This window comes from Mus caroli, unplaced genomic scaffold, assembly GCF_978045245.1.
Source record: "Mus caroli unplaced genomic scaffold, Mus_caroli_1 scaffold_6, whole genome shotgun sequence".
Lineage (NCBI taxonomy): Eukaryota > Metazoa > Chordata > Mammalia > Rodentia > Muridae > Mus > Mus caroli.
The window spans coordinates 17,188,902-17,214,301 of record NW_028227261.1 but is presented as its reverse complement, the minus strand read 5'-3'; the positions used below and the strand labels follow the sequence as shown (position 1 = coordinate 17,214,301).

The 25,400-nt window shown below is 52.0% G+C and overlaps 1 protein-coding gene and 1 long non-coding RNA gene across 9 annotated transcripts in view; one reads left to right on the top strand and one right to left on the bottom strand.

The window, feature by feature from the left end:
• Positions 1–25,400, bottom strand: part of Arhgef10l (Rho guanine nucleotide exchange factor 10 like) — a 134,176-nt gene that overhangs the window by 1,213 nt on the left and 107,563 nt on the right. For all 8 annotated transcript variants that reach the window (XM_029475994.2, XM_021159512.3, XM_085838757.1 and 5 more), the window contains 3 exons: positions 22,326–22,474; positions 6,360–6,534; positions 1,041–1,163 (listed from right to left, as the gene is read on the bottom strand). In XM_029475994.2, coding sequence (XP_029331854.1) covers positions 1,041–1,163; positions 6,360–6,534; positions 22,326–22,474 — 447 coding nt within the window. The remainder of the gene's footprint in view (positions 1–1,040; positions 1,164–6,359; positions 6,535–22,325; positions 22,475–25,400) is intronic.
• Positions 1,172–10,423, top strand: LOC110292281 (uncharacterized). Its single transcript, XR_003836431.2, has 3 exons — positions 1,172–1,466; positions 2,558–2,724; positions 10,332–10,423. It is a non-coding gene; the product is annotated as an uncharacterized LOC110292281 (long non-coding RNA).

Below are 25,400 nucleotides of genomic sequence, written 5' to 3'. Positions count from 1 at the left end.
ACAAAGTGGAGGCATTCTCCATCTCCAAGGTGAGATAGCCTCACTGATAACTTCCTTTCAGCTCCAGGAAACCAAGTTTTTTTTTTTATTTTTTTTATTTTATTTATTTAATATATGAGTACTCTGCTGTCTATACATCCGCAGGCCAGAAGAGGGCATCAGATTCCCCCTATAGAAGGTTATGAACTACTATGTGGTTGCTGGGAATTGAACTCAGGACCTCTGGAAGAGCAGCCAGTGCTCTTAACCACTGAGCCATCTCTCCAGCCAGAAGCCAAGTCTTATGTCAGGCTCTGCAGCTCTTCCTTCCGGCCAAGCTCCAGCAGCCACAGGGCATCCTGACTGCATCCTTCCAAGGAACCTGGCACTCGGTTACTCCTTAGTCTCTCTCCACCACAGCACCCACCACTGCCCGGTCCACAGCTGTCCTGGTCATGACCTGCCCCCTGTGTCCCACCCCAGCCTGGTGCCTCTTTGCATGCAACCACTGATCTAATAAGTGTATCATGAAGACAGGATGCCTAGAAATCTCAGAGTCTGGAAGAGGGCAAAGGTCTGGCATGGTGGCCCAAGGCTGTCTCTTCCCTCTTACCTCTGTGCTCACTAGCAACTACAGACGACCCCCATCTTCCCTTTCAGGGCAGAGACAAAGGGGACCAGAGCTCCACTGTATAAACACCAGGGCTTCCCCCTGACCCTGCTTCTGGGCCTAGGGTTACAGATCAGGGCAGACTGGCTGCCATATCTGATGTGGGCCCATCTCCAGAGCCCACACTTACTTCTACCTATAAAGCCCTTCAGGGCCCGCAGAGCCTCTGCCATTAATTGGGTGTCTCAGACAATCCTCAGATTCTTTGGCCAGTGTGAGCTACTCCACCCAGATCAGGAAACTAAGATCCATTAGGTAGGAGAAGACTGGGATAACCATTTTACTATGTCCTGGCTAAGGTGAGAGGGACAGAGTGGCTGGACTCAGTGGGAAGTGCAGGGGTCTAGACCCAGTTCCCTCCCCCATCCCTGAAGCAAGGCCCCACACCCACCTGTGATCTTGGGGATGCCCTCCAGTCGGGGTACAGGCAACAGGACAATGACACCCTGGTCAGTGCCTACCCAGAGCAGACCCTGGCAGATGAGGAGGCTGGTGACACATAGGTGCTTTTGGCCTGCAGAGAGAGGAGACACAAGCTTAGTTCATTCAGATGGGGGCACTATCCAGTCCAGATTTCCCCCAAGACAGGGTAGATGGTGTTGTGGTTAGAGCGTGGGCACCCAGTCAGACCTCAGTTCCCCATGTATAAAAGGGACGTTTGTGAGGACACAGTAGGGTAATAATGCCATAGTACATCATGCCAGCCCCGTGTGGGCTCTGTGTGTAGGGGCTCAGTTGCCTGGCACACAGGGTCAGTTAGTGTTCATGCAATGGCCACACACAGCAAGCCAGGCTGCAAGGACCCAGTGAAAAGCAGGTGGGACGGTCTGCAAAGGACAAATAGAAGTTGGCATCAGTGCATGCATCTTGGGGACCAGGGCAGAGCCTGTGAACAGGCCTGCTACCAACAAATGGGTGGATGGGTAGGTGGATGGACAAATAAATAGATGGATAAGTGAGTGAACGGAAGGGTACATCAGTCAGTGGGTAAGTGGAGGGATGGATGAACGGTCGGACAGACAAATGAGTGGGTGGGTGGGTGGATGGGTGGATGGATGGATGGGTGGATGGATGGGTGGATGGATGGATAGATAATGGATGGTTGGATGGATGGATGGGTGGGTGGGTGGGTGGGTGGATAGATGGATGGATAATGGATGGGTGGGTGGATGGATGGATGGATGGGTGGATGGATGGATGGATGGATGGATAATGGATGGGTGGGTGGATGGATGGATGGATGGATAATGGATGTGTGGGTGGGTAGATGGATGGGTGAGTGAGTGGATGGATGGGTGAGTGGATGGATGAATGGGTCGGTGGGTGGATGGATGGAGGGATGGATGGATGGATGGAAGCATAGATGGGTGGATATTGGATGAATGGGTGGGCAAATGAATAGACAGATTGGCAAGTATGCAAATAAATGGACAGATGAATGGATTATCCAATTGATCAGTGAATAGATGGCAGAGAGGAAGGATGGATGGATGGGTGGAAGGCAGGAAGGAATGAACGAGGGAACGAAGGAAGGATAGATAGATAAGTATACGGACAGACAGATTAGCAAGTAGCTAGATGGATGGGTTTGTAGATAGATAGATAGATAGATAGATAGATAGATAGATAGATAGATAGATAGATAGATAGACAGATAGACAGATGCATAGATGGGTGGACAGATGACTAGAAGAGTGGGTAGGTGAGTAGATGGGTAGATACACACACACAGTTAAGCACAGCTTGACCATTGGACCCAGTCACTGGAGATAGAGTAATATTCATAATTACTTAAAGGCTCTAATGTGCTAAGATCAGCTCCATCCCAGTTACAAACCCAAAAATAACAAGGTCAAGACAGGGAGCTGTAGCTCTGCTGGATCCCACATGCCCCTTCCTTCCCATAAGCTCCTGAGATTCCAGGGACCAGCAGGAGGTGGTACCCAAAGCATCCACTCCTGAGACCAACCCAGGGACCAGCAGGATGTGGTACCCAAGGCATCCTCATCCCAACCACAGCAGAAGTTGATTGACAGGTGGAAGGAGAGTGGGACAGAAGGCCAAACAGACAAGAGGTGAGAAACGGCTTCATCTGCAGACCTCGTTCTGGGGCCCCTCGCCTCCTTCCGCCTCAAGGAAAAGAGTGAGACACTTCACAAACAGTCCAAAAGAAAAAAATTCTAATGGTGGATAAATATTTGATCATAGAGACTTAACACACAGGGCTCTGCTCACCATAGCCGCCTATCTGGAGATATACAACTTTTAAAAGCTCAGGCTCTCGGAGAACATTTTATTAATGACCTGTCTAGTTAAAAGGAGGAGGGAGGTTAGGTTTTTTTTAAAAAATGCATTAATACCAGTCGGGTACTCGAGTGGAAGGAAGGGTGGGGGAAGGAAGCGTGATAAATTTTTTAACACACCCTAAAAAAATCCACACTTAGACGAAGAACAAATTTATTACTAATTATGCAATTATTTCATTTGGTGGTGTGGGGGAGAGGAAGAAATACTTAAAAGCCTGTTTTAAATATCTCTAGTAAAGAGTTTTAAAACCCCATTCAGCTTTTTTTCCTCCAGGGCACCATGTGGGGTGGACAGGAAGCCACCCTCTGCCCTCTGATTCCTGCCACTGTGCCTGGCTCCAGCTCAGCTTGGGGGGCAGGGCCTCTCTCAACTCAGCGCTGTTAAATACCCAGCTTGGCTAAGCAGGGATGGCCAGGACTAGAGAGCGGAGTCTGTGTAGGGCTCAGACCCAGGAGAGCGCCCCCTGTCTGCTCACACACAGGTGGCACCTTGAGGAAGACACTGACCTAGAAACTCAAGAGAGGCAAAGAAGCCCTGAAGGAGAGACCTGGCGATAGGCCAGCGTAAAGGGACATAAAGATAACAGTGAGGATAGCAAGAATGCTGGTAGTAAATATCCCTGTCAGGAATGAGACTTCTCATGACAAGAACTCCCGAGTGACAGATGGGAATGGAGGAGTTGACCACCATTTCCAGGTAGAGCATGGGATTCAACAAGAATCTGAGGTACAGACCAGTCAAGCTCAGACTCAACCCTTTGCATCCATAGAGAAACTGAGGCTCAAGAGAAGATGTGCCCACCACCTGGCCAGCAGAGTGACAGTGGTCAGGCTTGGAAACAACCACATTTACCCGTGGTGCCTCCCCTCTAAAAGCCAGGAATACAGTGTATGGGGTCCTCAGGAGTGTCAGCCGTGGGACCCAGCAGGGCTGTGCTTCTCCACCCCCAGCCTGGCCTCTGACAACTGAAGCTGCCGCCTCTCACTTTCCTCTGCCCCAACTAGACAAGACACCGGGGATTTTCAAAAGCCCATAAGATTAACCATTTTTCCCATTGTTCCATTATCTTGAAATAATTTAGCTATCAAGATAAATGCAGAAGTATTTCTATGATACGGAGAATTTTTTATTGTGTTGTATAATGGATGAAACTAGTCCGCCTCCCACCCCCGCCTTTCGGGAAATAAGAGTCAAACTGGAAGAAGGGAGAGGAAAAGGTGGAAAGAAAAGGACCAAGAGTAACACAGGGCTCTGATGCAGGGGAATGGTGCAAAAGGGAGCTGTCCCCATCTCAGTCGTGTAAAACACCAGCCTTGCTATGGGATTTCACCCTCAAAAATCCCTCAGGACTGCACCCCAACAATGAAGGGACCAGAGCACTCAATGGCTAAGCCAGGACTAAACTCTGAGATTGTGTATATGTGTGTGTATCTGTATGTCTGTGTATTTGTGTGTCTGTGTGTGTGTCTATGTATTTGAGTGTGTGTCTGTTTGTATGTCTATTTGTGTGTGTATGTGTGTATGTGTCTGTGTGTGCCTGAGTATGCCTGTGTGTGTGTCTGTGTGTCTGTGTGTGTCTGTATTTCTCTGTCTGTGTCTATGTGTGTCTGTGTATGCATATTTGTGTGTGTATGTGTGTTTATGTGTGTCTGTGTGTTTCAGTGTGTGTGTGCATCTATGTGCATGTGTCTGTTTGTGTGTCTGTGTGCATGTGTCTGTATGTATTTGTGTTTCTGTGTGTGTGCCTGTGTATGTTTGTGTATTTGTGTGTCTGTATGTATGTCTGTATGTATCTGTGTGTTTCTCTGTGTGTGTGTGTATGTGTGTTTATTATATATGTCTGTGGGGGGGTTGTGTGTGTCTTGTGCATGTGTCTGTGTATTTGTACATGTGTGTTTCTGTGTGTGTGTGTCTGTGTATGTTTATATATTTGTGTGTCTGTATATATCTGTGTATTTCTGTGTGTATGTATGTGTCTCTGTGTTTATGTATGTCTGTGTGTGTTTTTCTCTGTGTTTGTGTGTCTGTGTCTGTGTGTGTGTCTGTGTATCTGTGTGCGTGTTTGTCCCTCACTCCCTATCACACAGTAGGACTCTGAGCCACTGCACCACAAGGCATAGAACCCTGCTGAGGACAGCTATGTCCGCATCTGTAACTTGGGGACCATCTACAGCTTGAGGGCTTGGAGCACAGTGGGATGTCATCAGCAGAGCTTTGTTCAGCATGGGGCTCTGGCAGACTGGCAGCGCTCGGTGCTGCCACAGTCATTGCTGCTACCTAGCTTGCTAATGGCCAATCAGTTCTAGGCAGTGCCCTGATTGGGCAGAGTCATGGCTGGAGCTAAAGATCAGATCTCAGGAGAGGACACTGGCCCTCAGACCCCAAGGTGCTGCCCAGCAAGCCTTTCCTAAGTCTGCGAAGGTTGGTCCTCAGCTCAGCTCAAACCCACCCCCAGCCTGCCACAGCCTGTCTGCCAGACCCTGGGGACAGTGTCACTGTTTCCCTGTCCCCAGAGCTCGTCCAGTTTCCTAGCCAACAAACCCAGCTCTGCCTAAGGTGCTCAGATGGACAGAATGGTCATTCTCCTTGACTAGCCCCAGGTTGAGTGGACTGGTAGAAGCTGAGACAGAGATAGTAGGAGGGGAAGCCAGAGCCTGAAGCTCCATGGGTATCCCAGAAGCGAGTGGAAGGGAGAATGGGCCAGGGCCTCTGGGTCTCCAAAGCAGCCCCTTCATATGGGCAGCAACACTGTGAAACAATGGAAGTCAACTCAGAGATTTCAGAGGGGTGAGGTGGGGGTGGTATGAGCCCCAAAGGTAACCCTTCCTGCCTCACCCCCTCATCTCACGGACCGCTCTGGAAGAGGGAACAGAAGCACACTCCCATAGGCGGCCAGGAGTAGCCACCCAAACTCTTCACCCCCAGGGTGCCCCTAAACCTGATGAATCACAAATGTACAAAGGTACGTATGCCTTTCTTCAGGAAAGGTCTAAGGAACGAGACAGATCGGGGTCTCCTTTCCTGTCCGCAAGCTCTGAGTCAGAATCAGGCTTTGGTCACTCCAAGCAGAAGGACAATATAGACAGCCTGGGTCCCCCTGCCCAACATGGGGTTTTGGTACCAGCTCCTGGCACAGGAAAGCCCACCTGGCCTGGAGCCCACCTCCTGAGGATGGCACATGCTCAGATGGCACAGGGAACCTAGAGGGTCAGGAATCAGCACGTTGATAGGACAGGCCTGTGTATAAATCCCAGTCCCGCCACTTCCTGTCCACCATGAACTGGTTTTCAAGGCTGCCCAAGGCTGCCCTGGCAGTTAATGAGCTGGGATGGCCACTACACAGCCCCCTGTTGGCACCCATGAGTGTCTGTCCCCTCATCTCAAACTAGGTGTACAGCCTCACCTGGCAGGAGGAAGGTGGTCCTGGTGGCGATGTTGATCTCCTGAAGGTGCTCCAGAGTCTCCGTGTGAAAGAGGCGGATGGAAGAGCCAGAGGAGAAGGCCATCCAGACACCGCTGCCGGCTTTCACCATGTGAGTGACACTCACCGCCTCATCCTGGTGCGCCTCGAAGCTTTGCTGCACACAGAGGAGATGGAGGTATCAGGCCGGCTGCCACCCTGCCTTGCCCCCCGAGCCTCATTCTCCAGGGTCAACTGTTCCCACAGTCTTCAGGAGCACAAGCTAAGCAAGGCTCTGGCTGGACTCCTGTCTGCACCAGGCCTTCGAAGCCCAGTATGCTGCACAGATCAGCGCCTATGACAAATCAGGTTTCTAATGCTGACAGATTGTGACGGTGTAAATACTCCTCCTGACAGGAGTGACTACAGACAATCAATGTGACAGGGACAGAAGCCAAAGGCGCTCGAATGGAGACCCAACTCCAACACACATGGGGCTCCTTTCAGGGGAAGATGGAGCCACCACCTAGCGGAAGCTGATGCTACATGCGTAGTTTTTTTTCTTTGAAACAGGATCTTGCTATATAGCCCTGGCTAGACTGATACTATGTAGCCCAGGCTGGCCTCCAGCTCATGATTCTCCTATCTAGGACTCCTAATTGCTAGGATCATAGGCCGCATCCAACTATATATATTATTTAACGTAACCATGGCAACCTGCAGACCCAGCAGGGAAGAAGTTGCAGGAGTGAGTCAAGTCCTCATCTCTCATAGCGCCGTGAGGGCAGGGCAAGTCAAGAGATAATGTTCAAAATCAAGAGAGCAAGAGCTCTGGAGGAGACGGGAAGGAGTGTGGACTGAAGTCAGAGCAGGAGTCTCTTCTTCTGAGAAGCAGGACAGGGAAGAGCAGAGGAGAGCTACTCCACACCACTGGGTTTGCTCCTCACAGGCAGGAGTCTCACTGATCTCCACTGAACAATACAACAAAGCCCGCCAGGATACGGGCTGACCAGGTGGCTCAGGCAAGTGAGGTGTGCACCGTGCAAGCGTGGGTGTGCACCGTGCAAGTGTGAGGATCCAAGTTTGAGCCCCAGCCTCTGTGCTTTTATAGTTTTGTCTTCTGTGGGTTTTCCCCCTAGGCTGCTATGATACTGTGTAATACAACGCCACCACTGCAGAGGCGGAGACCTGGAACTCTCTGGCTACTCTTCATTTTCAAAACCAGTGAGAGGCGAGGCACGGTCTCAAATGGGAAACCAAAAAAAGGATAGAACCTGAGGAATGACAGGCACGGTCTCAAATGGGAAACAACCTGAGGAATGACATCCGAAGATGTCCTCTAGCTTCCACACAAGCATATCCGTACACAGTGCATGCACACACACACAAAACCATGCACATGCATGCATGTGCACATACATATACACAAATGTGCACATACATATACATATACACAAGTGTATGCACATGTGCACGCACATACACAAAACCATGCACGTGCATGCATGTGCACACACACATATACACAAGTGTGTGCATACATACACACACGTGCATGCACACACAAATGCATGCACATGCATGTATGTGCACATGCGCACAAATATACACAAATGCATGCACATGCATTCACACACACATGCATGCATACACACGCGCACATGCACACACAGAGCAGAACTGTCTGACCTTCAGACAGGTAGGGTGCATGGTCTCTACAGGGTGGGGCATCCCCAGGATGAGGAAGGGAACTGAACTATCTCCTCCCTCAGACTGGGGGTTCTGTCTGAGCATTCCTGAGGTGCATGGGAGGGGCTTCTCAGGGAATCTAAGCTGACAGGGAGCCAGGCCTGGGCCATGCAGTACACAGCAGGGACACAGCAGCCCTGACACTCAGGGCCTGCAGCCCATCTCTGCTAAACCAGCCCGGTCCTTGGCTTGAGTTATGTTGCTTCCAGGAAATCCATGAGTATGGGTGGTTCCTGGTTGCCAGGTCTGATTGAAGAAGTCCACAGTGCAACCCCAGCCTTGTTTCCCTAGAGGTGGAACTGGTCCATACTGGGCCCAGTGGACCATGCAGGCCCATGCCAACACACAGGGACAAGACATGTTGCAGGCAGGGAGTGGGGGATTTACCTGGGGCTTCCCCAGAAACTTCTGTTCATGCCAGAAGACTGAGTTCTGGAATACAAGCTGATCTTAGCCTCCTAGCTGAGTCTCCTGGGCCATAGGGAGAGAGTAGGTAGGGACAGAGAATATGCCAGCATTCTGGGCCCCAAGACAGCAGTGTCACACAAGCTTCAGTGCCCTTTGGCCACCACTCAGTGCCAGGGAGCTATATAGCTGTTGGCTTGGTAAACAAAACTTTTCTGGAAGCCAGTCCTGATCACACAAGAAAGAATCTAGCCAGGCACCCTGGCACAGCACCCTCTGACCATATAGGTGTTGGTCCTACTTAAGGACAGAAAAGATCTGCCAGCAGATACTAAGCTTTCCCCGGCAGGTTTAGTGTCAGTGGAAGGGACACCACTAGTCTAAAAAGATGTCACACAACCGAAAGAGACTGCATAGGTGGGAACTTGATGGTTTTCCCAAGCACCGTGCCTGAAGAGACACCAGAGGCGACAGCACTCAGCAGGCAGCAGTAAGCACAAAGCCCCGTCCTGGTTTCAACTCCTGCTCCCTCTGGGACACCAGGGAGACAGTGGGTTGGGGCAGGGAAAGCAGAGGTACAGCCCAGAGCCTCTCACAGCTTTGAATGCAGGGAAATAGTGAGACTGTTGGGGTGGAAGTGGTGGTATCCACAGCATCTGGGACCCAGATCAAAGAGGCCCAGGGCCAATCCAAGCAACGCTGGGTATCAAACTAGTTATGAGGAACCTGGATCCTAGTGTGCTGAGATTTTTGTTTTTGTTTTTGTTTTTTGTTTTGTTTTGGTTTTGTTTTGTTTTGTTTTTGTTTTTCGAGACAGGGTTTCTATAGCCCTGGCTGTCCTGGAACTCACTCTGTAGACCAGGCTAGCCTCGAACTCAGAAATCCACCTGCCTCTGCCTCCTAAATGCTAGGATTAAAGGCGTGAGCCACCACTGCCCAGTTGTGCTGAGCTTTCTAACGGCTCTAGGGAGCCGGGTGGAGAGACTTGTCCCTGTCTCCTGGTACTCAGTAAACTGAGGCAGTTCAAGGCCAGAGTAAGCTACACAGTGGGATGCTGGAGAGATAGCTTAGCAGTTAAAAGAGCATGTGAATGCATGCGCACACATACACACACAGAGAGAATACATGCATTGCATGCATGCATGCACACACACACAAGAGACATGTGCATTACATGTATGCATACAGAGAAACATACATGTACTACATGCATACATGCACATACATAGAGACATACATGCACAGAGACATAGTGCATTACATGCATGCATGCACACACAGACATATGTGCATTCCATATATGCATGCATACGTACACACACACAGACATGTTTTTTACATGCATGCACACACACACATACACACAGATACATATGTACATTACATGCATATAAGCATACATACACAGTGACATGTGTGCACTATATGCATGCATGCACACACAGAGACATACATGTATTACATGTATGCATGCTTGCTCTCTCTCTCTCTCTCTCTCTCTCTCTCAAAGCACCCAAGTTCAGCTCACAGTCACCTGTAACTCTAGCAGCAATAGATCTGACAGCCTCTTCTGGCCTCTGGGGACACTTGCACGCGTGTGCGTGCGCACGTGTGTGTGTGTGTGTGCACACACACACAATTAAAACTAAAACAAATCTTTAAAATACAAAGTGGGAGCACATTACTAAATAGAGAAAGCAGGCCCCAGGAGGGCAGGGTCTCAGCCCCCGTGACTAACCTAGTGTTCTCTTCTCTTTGTGTATATATATATATATATATATATATATATATATATATATATATGCATATATACTGGGACAGAAAGAATCTGCCTCTCGGGGTGCTGAGGACTCAGTGGAGAAGGAATGTGTCACACCTTGAGGGCCCCTGCATGCTGCTGTGTAGAACCAGCGTGATGCAAGTTCCGCCCCCACCCACAGTGTCTGCCTCCACAGCCTCTGGACACCCAGCCAGGACCACCCACGCTGCCGGTTCCAGGTGAGCGATCTTCCGAAAGGAGTGCTGACACAGTCAGTCTTGTAATATTTATGTGCCTCCAGGTGACGCTTCTGCGCCGTTGCCATAAATTCCCAGGGTGATGTGCTCAGCACTCGAAGGCATTAGAGCCAGAGATGACGTGAGGGGCCGGGAGGTTGGCTGGGTGGGGGAGCTACCCAGGAAGGGTAGGCAGTAGCTTAGTGTTTATTTCTTTTTACCAACAGGGCACACCAGGCCTCTCCGGAATCAGGCAGGGCACTGGACACAAGTACCCCACTGACACAGAAAAGACAGCAAACAAGTCCAGAAAAGGGACCCAGATGGGTTGAGTGGGGCACAAGTGAATTCCATCTCTTCTGCCCTCTCTCAGAGGCTCAGAGCTCAGCCCTAACATTCAATCAAGGTCGGGGCTAAAGAGGTTCTTGCCTCTTTAAGTCACCATGAACCAGTTGGTCCTGAGAAGCCTGGTCATGGGCCCAGGGATGGATTGCCCATGAAACACTGGCCCACGCCTCAACAACACTGCCTCCTCCAATCCTTGAGGACAGCCACAGGGTGGGCACCATCTTTCACTATTGTTTAAGGCAAAGCCAGTGTTCCAGGCAAACCATCGTTCAAGGAACAATAGGGTGTCCTCGCTCCGCTGGCCAGGGGACAGACTGAGAATTTCGGCTCCAGACTGCTGGGCCCAGTGTGCAGAGAGGGCATCTTGTAGAAGCTATCATAAAAGTGCCTCACCTCTCTTAATCTGCTCCGTTCTTATCAGCCCTTCACGGCCAGCGCAACAGAAGGAAACACTAAAGTAGCATTTGCAAAAATGGATGGCTGAGAACGGGTGGAAAGCCACACCCCTAACCTGGGAGACCACACCCCTAACCTGGGAAGCCACGCCCCAAACCAGAATAGCCAATTCACTGTGGAACCTTTCATCATGGGAAAGCCAGGGTGGCTGGTCAGTCAGATGAGACACAGATCCCATATTCAGGCTGGTGTGATGTTTCTGCCTTTCCTCACCTGGTTGAAATCAAGGACTCGGCAAGAAAAAAACAAAAACAGAACAAACAAACAAACAAACAAAACGTCATGAAGGCTTGAGATGTAGCCGCCTCATGCTTAGCAGAGTGGGAGGGGCACCATGCTGCTCTACTGAATGGCAGACACCCCCCAGCTCGGGGTACCGCGGGGACAGGCAATCAAATGGCCCCACCAGCCACTGTTCAGTTTGGAAGGAAATGTCAAAATTTAGCATTGTGGAAATATCTTTCTAGAAAGAAAAAAATGGCCCCATCTTTTCTAGTATCTCAAGAGTCTGTCTGACTGCTGCCCCCCCACACAATGTTTAAGATTCCCACCCTATTCTTTAAGGGTATGACCCCTTGTGGGTCATCATGTTCCAGTGACGGCCCCCACATCACTGGACTTGGTGAGTTACTTTAAAATAAAATAATAATTCAAAAAAATTTGGGCATGAGGTTGTCAGAGGAGTGGACCTGGGGGGAGTTAGGGGGAGAGTCGGGAATAAATATGATCAAAATACATTGTATAGACATATTAAATTCTCAAAGAATAAAAATATAGAGCGGTTAAGAGCAGACTGCTCTTCCAGAGGTCCTAAGTTCAATTTCCAGCAACCACATGGTGGCTCACAACCATCTGTAATGTGATCTGACGCCCTCTTCTGGCACACAGGTGTACATGCAGATAGAGCACTCATATACATAAAATAAATAAATATTTTTTAAAAGAATGAAAATATATTTTAATAAGATAAATAAAATTCAATAAAACTCTGGGCTGGAGAGATAGCTCCGTGGCTGAGGGTGTATACTGTTCTTATAGAAGATCCAGGCTCATTCCTGGCTCCCATGTTGGACAGGCCATAGTTGTATGTAACTTTAGCTCCAAGGGATGCAAAAATAGTCATACACATAATTTTTTTAGATTAAAAAACATAATTTTTTTAGATTAAAAATATTTTTGAAAAAGCAAATCCTATACCAGGGCTAGGGCTGTGTGGCTCAGTGGCAGAGTTCTTGCTTGCCGTGTGTGAGGTCCTGGGTTCAACTCCCAGTGCAGAAAAAATAAGTAAGTAAAATTCCACACCAAGTCTTGCTTGTTGCTAAGTTGTCAAGCTGGGTGCAGATGCTTACGGTGACCTCAGTCCTGAGTGACAGCCTAGACTAAGACATTCAGAAGGCGCCACTTGCAAAGATGTGTGCCATGTGTCATGGCTGTACCAGTGTTTCTCTTACAACCGTAACTCAGATGAAGAACACCCACTGGTGCATGTGGCTCCTGTGGAGATGCAAACTGTGAAAGGCATCTCCAGGCAAGGATGCTGCTGTCCCCTCCCAAGTCCTATTTAATGTCCTCTGGTTTTCTGCCATTACAAAAAACCAGGCTAGCATTCCCCTAGCATAGATACCTGAGGAGAAGGCTCGGGCAGCGTCCACCCGGGGCCACCATGCACTGGTCTGATGGGTCTAGCCCTCGAGCCCTATCCCAGCCCTGCCCTGTACAAGCAAGTACCAATACTAGGCTAAGAGCTGGGGTCTGCCTCAGTCTAGCAGTGCAGAGATCACAAGGAGGGCAGCTTGCCCCTTGCTGCTCCATACACCAGGGCTGGGCTCAGCCCAGTTGGCTCACCCTGCGAAAGCCAAGGTCTGAAGGTTGGACTCGGCCAGCATAGGGCTCTGACCAGCCTCAGGCACCATCACTGTAACTCAGTGATGGGGACCAAGGTTTTGCCCACTCATGGAAGGGGCAGTGTACTGGCTATTTTTGTGTCAACTTGACACAGCTGAGTTATCACAGAGAAAGGAGCTTCAGTTGAGGAAATGCCTCCATGAGATCCAACTGTAAGGCATTTCCTCAATTAGTGATCAAGGGGGAAAGGCCCCTTGTGGGTGGGACCATTCCTGGACTGGTAGTCTTGGGTTCTATAAGAGAGTACGCTGAGCAAGCCAGGGGGGGCAAGCCAGTAAAGAACATCCCTCCATGGCCTCTGCATCGGCTCCTGCTTTCTGACCTGCTTGAGTTCCAGTCCTGACTTCCTTTGGTGATGAACAGCAGTATGGAAGTGTAAGCCGAATAAACCCTTTCCTCCCCAACTTGCTTCTTGGTCATGGTGTTTGTGCAGGAATAGAAACCCTGACTAAGACAGGCAGGTTACTAAGTGACAATGCCTCTGCTGGGCCCAGTGCCCACCCTGGGATGTAAGGATAGGCACATCTGTGCCTCCTCCCCCTCTGCTCGTTTCCTCGTCTGTGGCCCCTTGCTCCTCACTCCGCCTCCTCCCTCTGTCTGACTCTGATCCTCCCATGGCTCCAGGTTATCCTGAGCTGCTGCTCAACCATGACATCCCTGTAGCCAAGGAGCCATGGCAGATCCAAGAAAAGAGAGGTGAAGACAGACCCAGGGAGAAGTCTCCCACCACAGCTGCTGAGACCAGACCTGTGGCCAGCCCAGGTCCAGCAAGGTACACAGTAGACACCCTGTATGAGGAGTCCATCTACTGCGGAAATTGACGGCTGGCATGTGGGTGGGCTCTATGCATGTGTGCCCAGACCCCTGCCACCCATCTGAGGACTCAAGAGGAAGCTGGACAGCGTCCCTCCTCACAGCGACCTGCCATCCCACGAAGGACAGTGAGACACAAGGTGTGGAGAGGACAGGCCAGGGCTCTGGAGGAGAGCCATACTGCACTCTGTGCTGGAAAGCCCCAGCTCTCCGAGTGAATCTCCAGACTGCAGAGGACCCCTCTCCACTTTCTCCCTCAGTCAGCTCTGGGAGCTGAATATGCAAGGTGCAGCTTGAGTCCCAGTGGGTTCTACAACCGTCCCTGTCCTTGCAGGAGGGAAACTGAGGCACTAATCAGCAAAGACAGTGGAGCCAGCCAGCTCGGCTCTGAGTCACCAAATCTAAAATCCAAGCACATGCCAACAAGGTCTAGAGACCAGTGGGACACCTCTTACAGAAGTCCCCATGGAGCATCCCCCACCCCAGCTGCCAGGCTTACAGACAACTAGAGCCTCAGCCAGACCTGATGCCAAGGGACCGAGCAGCAGGTGCAGGCCTAAAGCACTACACATGAGACTCAGCCCTCCAGGCCATCCCGAGAGAGGGGAGGGGGGGGGGGAGGCTGTGGGATACCCAGGGCCTGAAGCCATGTGGTCCCATGCCACTAGCTAGGCTAGCCACCCAGTGTACAGTGCTTGTGGCTTTGTGTTCCTGCCAGGTCCTAGATGGCTGGGCAGCTGCCCTTTGGGTCCCTGCCTCCTCTCTCCCTTTGCCATAGGCTCAGAAACCTTGGAGATTGGCGGAGGTGGGGGAGGCCCAGGGAGGGAAGACAGGACCCCGGCAGTGATGGGAAGGTGGGTTCAGGGCTTGGTCAACTACCTGTGTGGTATCTGACCCTTCCTCACTGCCATCTGTCCCCTCTCCTCTGTCTTCCACCTCCCAGCCATGACCTTTCACCTCCAGTTCCCATCCCTGCCTGAGCCATCTTTTCTGATAAGTCCCAGAGCCAGTGGCTCTAAACATGTTGCAGAACTCTGAAAATCTTTCTATTGGACCAAACCTTCCCATGGGAGGGCAAATACTGGGCCGAGAGAGTTGAGCTCTTCCGGGTGAGAAGACTCTGTCCCCCGGAAGCTCCTGCCCAGAGGCCAGAAGACGGCCCCTTGCCCTAACAAGCACCAGGCCTGGGCACAGTCAGCTGAACTGGCCATCAACTGGCCATCCCTCATGGCTGACTTTTTGGCTCTGCCATGTATCCTGGGAAGGGAACAGCAGAATCGCCCAAAGACACCTTCCCATACAAAAACAAAACAAAACAAAACACCTCCCACACAAGCAGTTCTTCTGCCAGTCTAACCTAATCCTTGCCGCTACTAAGAAACGCTCGTTTTGAACTCCTGGGAAGTCCCTGCTATCTTTAGCGAATCGACCTCTCACGGCTTGCGCGCCAGCTCCTTGTTGATAAGACATAAGAACAGTGAAACGCTGATTTAAAAATATATATTAAGATAAAACCAGACTGAGCTGACTCCACGGAACCATAGGACTCCAAGACCCCACGTGCTCCAGGGACCCAAACACGGGGCACTCCACTGAGTGGTCCCTAGGTGCTACAAGAACCTGGGAATTCATTTTGCTCTCCGTGCCAATTTGCATAGCATTACTGGGAGAAGCCGCATGCCTCGATTTCGGGTTTTTTTTTTTTTTGAATTCCCACCCGTTTTGTGTCATAAATAAGATGGGAGACGGGAAACTAATACAGCCCAGCGATGTATTATTCATGCCATGTCGAGAGCTGTGACGGATTTACAACCGTTAATGCATGCAAACGAAGTTTGGGCGATAACATGAAAATTAAGGGTTGGGGGAGAGACCTGGGGGCATGGGGTGTACAGAGAGGATCTGAGGGGCTGTGGGGTGTCCAGGAGCCCAGAGAGATCTCTTCTCTGTCAGGCTCAATGGTCCAGGGGTGGGGTCAGTACATGAGCAGGGTGGACTGTAGACTACCAGGGCACACGTGGCTTCCAGAAGGGCCCACGTGCTCTCCAGCTGGGAACTTAAGTCCTGAGTAAACTGGTGTGCTCGCCCCCTGCTGCTCTGACCCTCTATCATACACCTAGGCACTGGGGACTAAGGAGACAACAGGAGGAAGACCCCAGGGCCAGGCATCCAAGGGATGGGGGTATAGCTCAGTGGTACTGGCACTTGCTAGGCATGTGTGGGGACCCCAGCTCCATTCCCAGCAAGATAAAAACTATACCCAAGCCACTGACTGAGCTCTGGGCATCGGAGCTGAGGTAGGAACCCCTAAGGCTGGTGCTGAGGCAGGTCTAGGGGGCCCCAGGCCCTTGAGTAGTACATCTGTCAGTTCCTATGTCCCATGGGCATGCAAACCTGGATCGAGGGTACAATGCCACCGCCACCCTATGGGCGGGGTCTATCTTTGCTCACCAGGAGACCAGCCCCTCATTCCACTTCCACCCTCTCTTGGTGTGTCCTCACCTCCTTGGTCTCACACTTCCTCCTAGGATGCCTGGGTTGGCCCTTGGCATCTAAACCTCCCCTAGCCCACATTGTCACCTCTTGTGCAGAGAAAGTGACCACAGCCGCATCACACTGGCCTGCAAGCTGCACCTGCCCTCAGGAGCCCCTCCATGAAGCCATGAGCCTCTGAGCCTGCTGTGCCTGTGAGAGAGCAGAGGGCAAAGGCAGGCAATGGGAGGAGCCAGACCGTAGGGAGGAGTCGGGCTGTGAGGAGGAGTCAGGCTATGGGAGGAGCCGGGTTGTGGGAAGAGCCAAACTGTAGAGAGGGGTCGGGTTGTGGAAGGAGCCAGACTGTAGGGAGGAGCAGGAGCCGGGCTGTGGGGAGGAGCTGTCCTGTTCCAAGGCCAACAGAGGGTAAGTGGCTGGGTGGGCAGGTAAACTTTGGAAAAAAAAAAAAAAAAAAAAGAAAAGCATAGGGCCAGCAAGATAGCTCAGAGAAAGTACTCACTATACATGCCCGATGACCTGATTTTAAACTCTGAGACTCACAGAGTGAGTAGAGAACTGAGTACATGGAAGTATTCTCTGACCTCCACACACACACACTGTGGCGCATGCCCCTGGCCTGGTAATAATAAAATTTAAAAAGAAGAGTGGGGGAAGAGAAGGAAGAGGAGGCAATGGAGGGGGAGGGAAAGGAAGAAGAGGAAGAGAAAGAAGGAAAGAGGAGGGAGAGGAAGGAAAGGAAGATAAGGAAGAAGAGGAGGGAAAGAGGAGGAGAAGAGAAGGAAGAGTAGGATGGGGACCCGCTGCTCTTCCAGAGGACCCAAGTTCAATTCCCAGCACTCATATCAAACATCTCACCACAGCCTTAAGTCCAGCTCCAGGGGGTCTTCTGGCCTCCACAGGCACCCACACCCATGTTACACACCCGTACAAAAGACACACGTGCATACACATAATTGAAAACCTTTTAAAATACAACAGGAGAAGAGGGCTTGCTCCCGACTGATACCCATCCGATACACACCAAGCTGGTTCATCTCTCAGCAGCAGTATACAGATCTAACAACTCAAGGATATCCGTAGCCCTGCCCTGACTCCACCGCCCTCCCTGTCCCATGAGCAGGAGGCAGAGACCCCAGGCCATGCAGGCTTGCCTGATACCCCACCTCATCCCAGGAGAGCACACCCAGCATGCCTCAGGCCTGCTGTCCCCAGTCGGGCTTTTTTTTTTTTTTAATTAAGATGCAACAATCACCCCACAGCGGGCTCTCCCTCCAGCGACAGCTCCGGAGTGAACTCCAGACTGACTGGATTAGACTTTGAAGGTGACGATGCAGATAATGAACACAGAGAACGCCGTGTTGACACAGGCCCTGGCGAGCCACATTATTATTTAACAGGCCTCGCTTCTGCCTCTGCTGGGATCAAGGAGCCGAACAAGCAATCGCTGGTAGGCGTAAAAGCCAGAGGCAGCAGTGGCCCAGCTCCACGGGGCCTGAACCGAGCAAGGTCAGGGCGGAGGCAGGAACCCAGCCAAGTGGGCGATGGAAACGACCCGCATTCAGAGGCCTCTTTCCCACATTGGCCCCCTCTGCCCTGCCACCTGGTGCGCCTCCAGCCATCCCGATCTGGCCTAACTCTGCTGCTTTTTTCTTAGTGAATAAAACCTCGTTACTCTCTTCTGTGACATGTCACACATGACCTCCCCAACCTAGCCCAGCCCTCATCCCAACCTTCCAGCTCCTGTGTCCCCTCTAGCTAGGGCTGACACTGCTCCTGCCTCCCTGTGTTCCAGGTACGTCACTACCTCACCATGTCAGGTAACACCATAGCCCTGGTGTCTCTCCACAGCAGAGTCTGAACTCCTGAAGGGCAGAGGCCAGGTCTCAGTCATCTTGGTCCCCTGAGTGCCTTACACTGAGGACACGGAGATGGGTGACATACTCTGCACCCAACACCTGCTCACTAGGACCTGTCCGCTAATGGGCATCTGCTGTCACAACCAACGAACCAGACACAGGGTGACCAAGGTGCAATCCTTGACCTGGAAGATACAGGCACAGAATCTGGTCCCCCCCAGGGTGATACGTGGGTGCCTCCCGAAGGAGATAGAACCTCCTTTTGGTTGAGACAGGCAGCCTGGGAATTAAGACCCATGAGGCCTGTGCTCAGACCCTGACTCTGCCTCTCTCCAGCTGTGTAACCTCGGGTGAGTTACTTAACCTCTCTGTGCCTGTTCTCACATCTTTGAAGTGAGAACAGCACTCTTCTCAGAGGGTGGCTTAAAGAGGAAATGAGTTTATATATGTAAAATACATAAGTCCAGGCTGGGTCCAACAAAGTCCATTGTCACTTCCTGGGGATGGAGACAGCGAGATGAACCCTGGTGTCTTCACCTCATGCCCCAGCCATGGAGAACCAAGAATCACACAGCCAGGTCTCCCAGCTGTGACACCCACTCCCAGCTGTGATACCCACCTAGCTGGCTGCCCACTCCCCGCAGCCCTCCTGAAGCCTGGGGGAGCTTGCATGAGGCAGGTGACACAGAAGGCTCTCCTGGAAGCCTGCACTGTGTGCACGCTCTGGAGGCTCCACAGGACTGGCTAGTCCCACCAGGGACCCATGGGCAAGCCTGGCGCCAGCTAGCCCAGGGCTGAGTCTGCGGTCATTAGCAGCAGCCAGATGGAGCTGGCTCCAGCATACAATGCTGGGGTGGACGGCTCCCCTCCATCCAGGCACTATTAAATATACATGGTGCGACCTTGTAACTGAGCCACTGCTGTGCATGCGGTACGCAGGGGCAAGCGAGATGCCACCCATCTGCAGAGAAGCCTCCCGGCTGCCCAGGAATGCTCTCCCTCTGGCTCTCCAGCCCCTGCGGCGGAGACCTCCTGGCCAGGGGTCCAGAGCAGGTGAAAGGTCAGCATGCTGACCCTGCCTTAAGAGCAGCTGGTCCAGCACTAATCTCAAATCATGACAGCCTCTTGGGAGCCAGGAGGTCCCTGGAGCCCTGGGACAGTTGGCCAGAGGCAGACAACACTGGCTGGTGAGGGACAGAACTCAGGGAGAGCAGCCCATGCCAGCTCTACAAACCTCCCCTGTGCCCAGCCTACACTCCTGGGTCAGGAGGGGATGGAGTTTCTTCCCACGAAGTGAGAGGGGCCCACAGGCGTGTACTGCCTATGGAGGCTGACAGGGCCCACACCACCGACATCTGCACCCATGCAAGCAGTTTGACCCACTAGGCTTCGTACAGCCAAAAGTCAGGGAACTGGGCAAATAAGAAGAACCGTGCACAGAGAGGTTCAGAGACCTACCCAAGGTCACGACGCACAGCTAAAACAAAGCCAAGGTCCTATCTCAGCTCTCCTCACAAACTATTCTTCCTCTAAGGGGGGTGGGGGTGGCTACTGACAGGGATGGAGCAACAGTGGCTGGGCCAGAGGTGGAGCTACAGCTAGTGACAATCCTGCCCACTCTCCCCTCTAAGCCTCCATTGATCAAGTCTACAGGACAGTCAGGGAACCTGTGAGAGGAGCCTAACTTCCCCATTTACAAGTCCGGTCCCCAACTCCACAGCAGCCGCCATCCTCAGCTCCCCAAACTCTGTCCCTGAAAAAGCCTTCTGCAGGAACGGCTCTTGGGGACCACAGGACCCTGGCGTGCCAGCTAAGCTTGTTCACCGTCCTTTTATGAGACAGAAGAGGTGAGTGCAGGGCGTGGTGGAGCACACCTTTAATCCCAGCACTTGGGAGGCAGAGGCAGGCAGATTTCTGAATTCAAGGCCAGCCTGGTCTACAGAGTGAGTTCCAGGACAGCCAAGGCTACACAGAGAAACCCTGTCTCTAAAAAACAAAAAACAAAAAACAAACAACAAACAACAACAACAAAAAAAAAAAAACCAAGGCCTTGGAAGGGGCATAATAAGGGTGCCCCAGGGCACATCAGGGGGCCAGGAAGAGGTCTGTGGTCACAGCCACCTGCTTCTCTCCCCACTCTACCCCTCAGTAGCTCAGGAAAGCGGGGCTCTGTTCTCACTGGCCACACCACCTGGTCACTGTGGCACTGCCCAGCAGCACCAGGGAGGTCACAGGTCCTCAGTGTCATGTCCAATTAGCTCTTGAATGGGACAGACCCCAAGGTGACAGCCAGGAGCCCCCAGCAGCCTCTTTACAAAGGACAGCATGGGGCTTGGGAGATGGTGTGGTACATAGACATGAATTCAAGTCCCAGAACTCGTACTTTAGAAGGGGAGTCACATGCTTATATCCCAGTACGGGGGTCAAGGTGGGATGGAGACAAGAAGATCCCTGAGGATCACAACCAGCACCAGCCAGTCTCGCCTAGTTGATGAATTCCAGGATCTGAGAGACTCTGTCTCGAAAAATGTCTCGAAAATAAAGGTGCATACAACCTAAGGAGTGACCCCCAAGATTGCACACACACGCACTAACACACACACACACACACACACACACGTACACGGACAAGCGTCTCACAACTTGCCATGTGGCTCACAAGACAAAGCCTCCCCTGCTAAGGAGCTGTCACATGGTCAGTCATCCAACTCCTTCATGTCTGCTACATCCCCCCACCAGTGCGGGCCTACACTGTGGCTCCTTCAGCACCGCTCACTCAGTGTTACCTCAGACAGTCACCTGACTGAGCCACCCAGTGCCCAGGTGTTTGGTCACACGTGACTTTGGCTGTGTCTGGTAGGAGGGGAGATCTGAGCTGTAAGCAGCAGAGTCACACAGAAGGCTTCCCTCCCGCGGTCCAGTGATCACCTCGGCACACAAAACTGAGAGAGGAGGGTTTCTCTCTGCCTCCGTAACTAAGACAGATGGAAGGTCTTGTCACCCCTGGAACCAGGCAGAAACCCCAGCGCTTTGGGATCCTGGGACTGCCAGCTTGAAGCTGGCCTTTGCTCTAGTGCCTCCCTGGTTCTCAGGCCTTTGTGTCAGACCCCACACTGGCTCTCCCAGGCCTCTGGCTCCTGAGGCTGTCTCAAGTCTCCTCACCGAGGTTACCTACAGACTTCTTGGTTCTGCCTCCCACAGGGAGTCACAGGACCCAGGGAGTAGCCATCCTTCATGCACTAGAAGCCAGTATTCCCATGGGGTCAGCCTGAAGGCGCTCATTGGCTAACAAGGACTAGCCACAAACTCATGTGGCTTCACTCACCTCTAGCCTTCAGGAAAAGTAGGGACATAACATACAATAAGAAGAATGCAGGTCACATCTTCCAGGACTTCTAGTGTGTGTGTGCGCGCCTCAGTTTCCCCCTTTTCCAGTGAGGTTTGAGTCCTCCAGGCCCCTTCCCTGACTACCTACAAGCGAACAGCACCAAGCTCTGCCTAGCGCCTGAGCTATCAATCATCAGATTAGAGGTGCCCAAGGCAGAGAACCTAACAGAGACAAGAAAACAACCCGCACGTGGGGGCATGCCAGAGGAGCCTTCCTGTCTGGGGACCTTTCCAGGCTCCCCTCTAGCTCTGGCGCCATATCTGATCAATCAATAACCCAAACGAATCAACAATGGCAAATGTCACCAAAATACCATTTGGGAAGCCACTGAAGCTCATATCAGCCACTAAGGAAAGAACATAGGATGTAGCAAGGTAGGGTCGATGAGCTTAGCCGGCCCATGAAGCCAGGCCCTCATCCCAACAGAGACAACACAGCTTTGCCTACAACTGGGTGCAACAGGACCCAGGGGCCTCCAGCTACACCTCTGTTTAAAGGGCAGAGGTCACAGATGGGTGTGTCTCCACCCAGCAGTGACAGACGAGGCCTGGGTATGGGTACCTGAGTTTGCAGAGTGGCAGCGTCTAGTACAGTGACCCTCGGCCCGCAGCTGGCCCATGCAGCATCTTCCAGGCTCAGCAGTGTGCGAATCGGCCCTGGGCCCACAGTTATGCACATGGGAGGGCTCTCCAGGTCCCAGGGAATGTCACCTATGGGAAAGAAGGGCACAGGTCAGTGGCTGGCTCCATACACCCTTCCCCATGGTCTTTCACCCTCACTTTACTGGGGTGCCTGACATTATCCCCCCATTGCTCCGGGACCACCCTGCATGTCTCTTCTTCCCGCTTGGTGCTGAGAACAGGCAGGGGCAGGTGTAGGCTCTGCCCTCTGGGACGCTGCACTGGGTAGAGACAGCAACGGCCAATCGCTATGAGCTGATATGCCAAGCACTGAGGGAAAAAATTAGAAGTGGAGGACAGAGACACAGGGGTTTCTGGGAGAGGCAACGTCCACGTTAGTACCTGCCAGGAGGCAAAGGATCGTAGAGTCCAGGGACTTGTGACCAGCATGGCCTTGATTCTAAGGAGCACACCTGCCTAAGCTTCTCAGAGTCTTACTGTCCCCATCCGGATGGGGAGGGACTTTGCCAAGACCACAACTCATCTGAAAAGCGTGACGATTTCCTTCAAACCCGAGACCTTTTCCCTCCACAGATGCTACCAGATACAGGGGGGCTGGAGGAGAGGGGAAAGGCCCTGAGAGTGTGCAGCCCCCACTGCTGATGCTAGAGACCAAAGCATCAGCCTGGCCTGAAAAGAGTCCCTCCCCCACCCCACCCCAACCACGCCCCCAACCACGCCCAGCTCACTGAGAACCACTCCCTGGCAGACACAGCGGCTGGACAGTGCCTTCATCTCAAGACACATCCCAAGTCGTACCATGCCCCAGTGGCTGCTCTGGGTTGTCAGATTGCTGGGCAGGAAGGAGGTTTAAGGGGAGCTGAGACCCAGTGAAAGGCCTGGAGGGCAGGGATAAGACGCCCTACGACTCAACCTTCCTGATGCTGCACCCCTTTAATAAAGTTCCTCGTGCTGAAATGACCTTCCTGGCCACAAAAATCATTTTCCCTGCTACTCCATAACTGTAATTTTGTTACTGTTATGAGTCATATTGTAGATATGCAGGACATCTGGTATGTGACCCTCTGTGAAAGGGTCATTTGACTCCCCAAAGGGGTGGTGACCCACAGTTGAGAAACGCTGCCTTAGAGCAGTGGGCACAGTAACTGGGGCCAAGGAGAAAAGAGAGAATTAGCTGCTGGGTGCCCCGAACCCCCTCATCCTCCTGTAGGTCCCCAAGAGGAAAACAAAGCACTCGCCACAGGCATGCCCTCCTGGGCCCGCTGCTGTGTGGCAAGTGTGAGAACGGCTGTCCCCAGAGATGTAGGAGACCAGGTTATACGGGGAAGCCACCAAACTCCTCGCCTTGTCCTCTGGCCACATGTGTTCAGCATGCCCTCCAACTCTAGGCTCCCCTGAACGTTGCTTCTATAATCCAAGCCTAGCTAATAAATTAAGAACTGGGGGCCTGGAGAGATGGCTCAGTGGTTAAGAGCACTGACTGCTCTTCCAGAGGTCCTGAGTTCAATTCCCAGAAAACATAACCATCTGTAATGGGATCTCATGTCCTCTTCTGGTGTGTCTGAAGACAGTCTCGGTGTACTCACATACATAAAATAAATAATTCTTAAAAAAAAAACAAAAACAAAACTGAGCCAGGCGTGGTGGCGAATGTCTTTAATCCTGGCACTTGGGAGGCAGAGGCAGGCGGATTTCTGAGTTCGAGGCCAGCCTGGTCTACAGAGTGAGTTCCAAGACAGCCAGGGCTACACAGAGAAACCCTGTCTTGAAAAACCAAAAAAAAAACAAAAAAACAAACAAACAAACAAAAAAAAAAACTGGGGAGCCCTCTCCGCAATACACAATACCACTCTTTCCAGCTCAGAGTATAAACATATACAGAGCAAGCTAGCCAGGCCAGAGCAGTCTGTGGCTCTGAACTTCCATGTCCATTTGCACAGGGACTTGACCTCTTTGAGCCTCTGTTTCCTCGTCTCTAAAATGGGTATGATGACCATGCACACCCCGCCCCAGAATGCTGTAAGGAGCCAAGGGGGTGTATATGCTGACCCAACACAGAATGGGGCACCAGTAAAAAGTGCCACTGGTCAACACTGAGTCCCCTCCAAGTCTGTGCCTGTCGCTCTGCCCATGAACGAATTCTTTAACTCCCACAAGCCTGCACGGCAGATACTGTCATTAGCCCTGACTTATAACTAACATACTGTCAGTTCAATTACCCAAGTCACAGCTACACAGCCGTCCCTGCTCGCTGGCTCCCGACAGTCTACAGAAGCCAAAGCTGGCACCATTTAATTAAAGGTGACAACAGAGGCCCAGAGTAGTAAACCTGAGCGAGTTCCCCCAAGGAGTGCCGGGCTGGGCGAAGCAGTGTTTAAACCCAGAGCTAGGTCTGGCCTGGCCACATCCATGCCCTGCTACCAGTTCTCCTTTGGGACTGGTGTAGGTGACCAGCAGGCAGCAGGGCCTCCGTAGAAATGGGACCCTGGACCAGAACACCCGATTCAGGGAAATGCAAGGCTTTTGAGCGCCCCCTAGTGACAGGAGTTGAGGCGTGTCTGTGGCCAGCGGCCAGAGCCTCTGCCACTGTGACTCAGGTGGTGGAGTGGAAAAGACTTGGGCAAAGGATGCTGGGGTTGCATCTCGGAGGCTGGCAGTCATGGTCCCTCCAACGGCGCAGAAGCAATGGCTAAGAGATCCTTGTGTATGCCACCCAAGGACAGTTCGTCACTGCGGCTAAAGTCCTGAGGGTCATACCTATACTGACAGTCCCAGCTTCACAAGCTGGTGTCCCCAGAAGCCCTCTAAAGCAAGGAACTGTGGTAGGAATTAAATATAAATTTCTATCAGAGTGGACACTGGCCAGGAGCCCCCGCCAGAGCCCACAGGGGGCACCCTGACCTTGCTGGGACTTGGGTTTTCTTGACAGATGGTTCTCTGAGGTCCTTCCAGCCCCCATATACCAGCTTCACAGACGACAAAGGTAATCACTGAG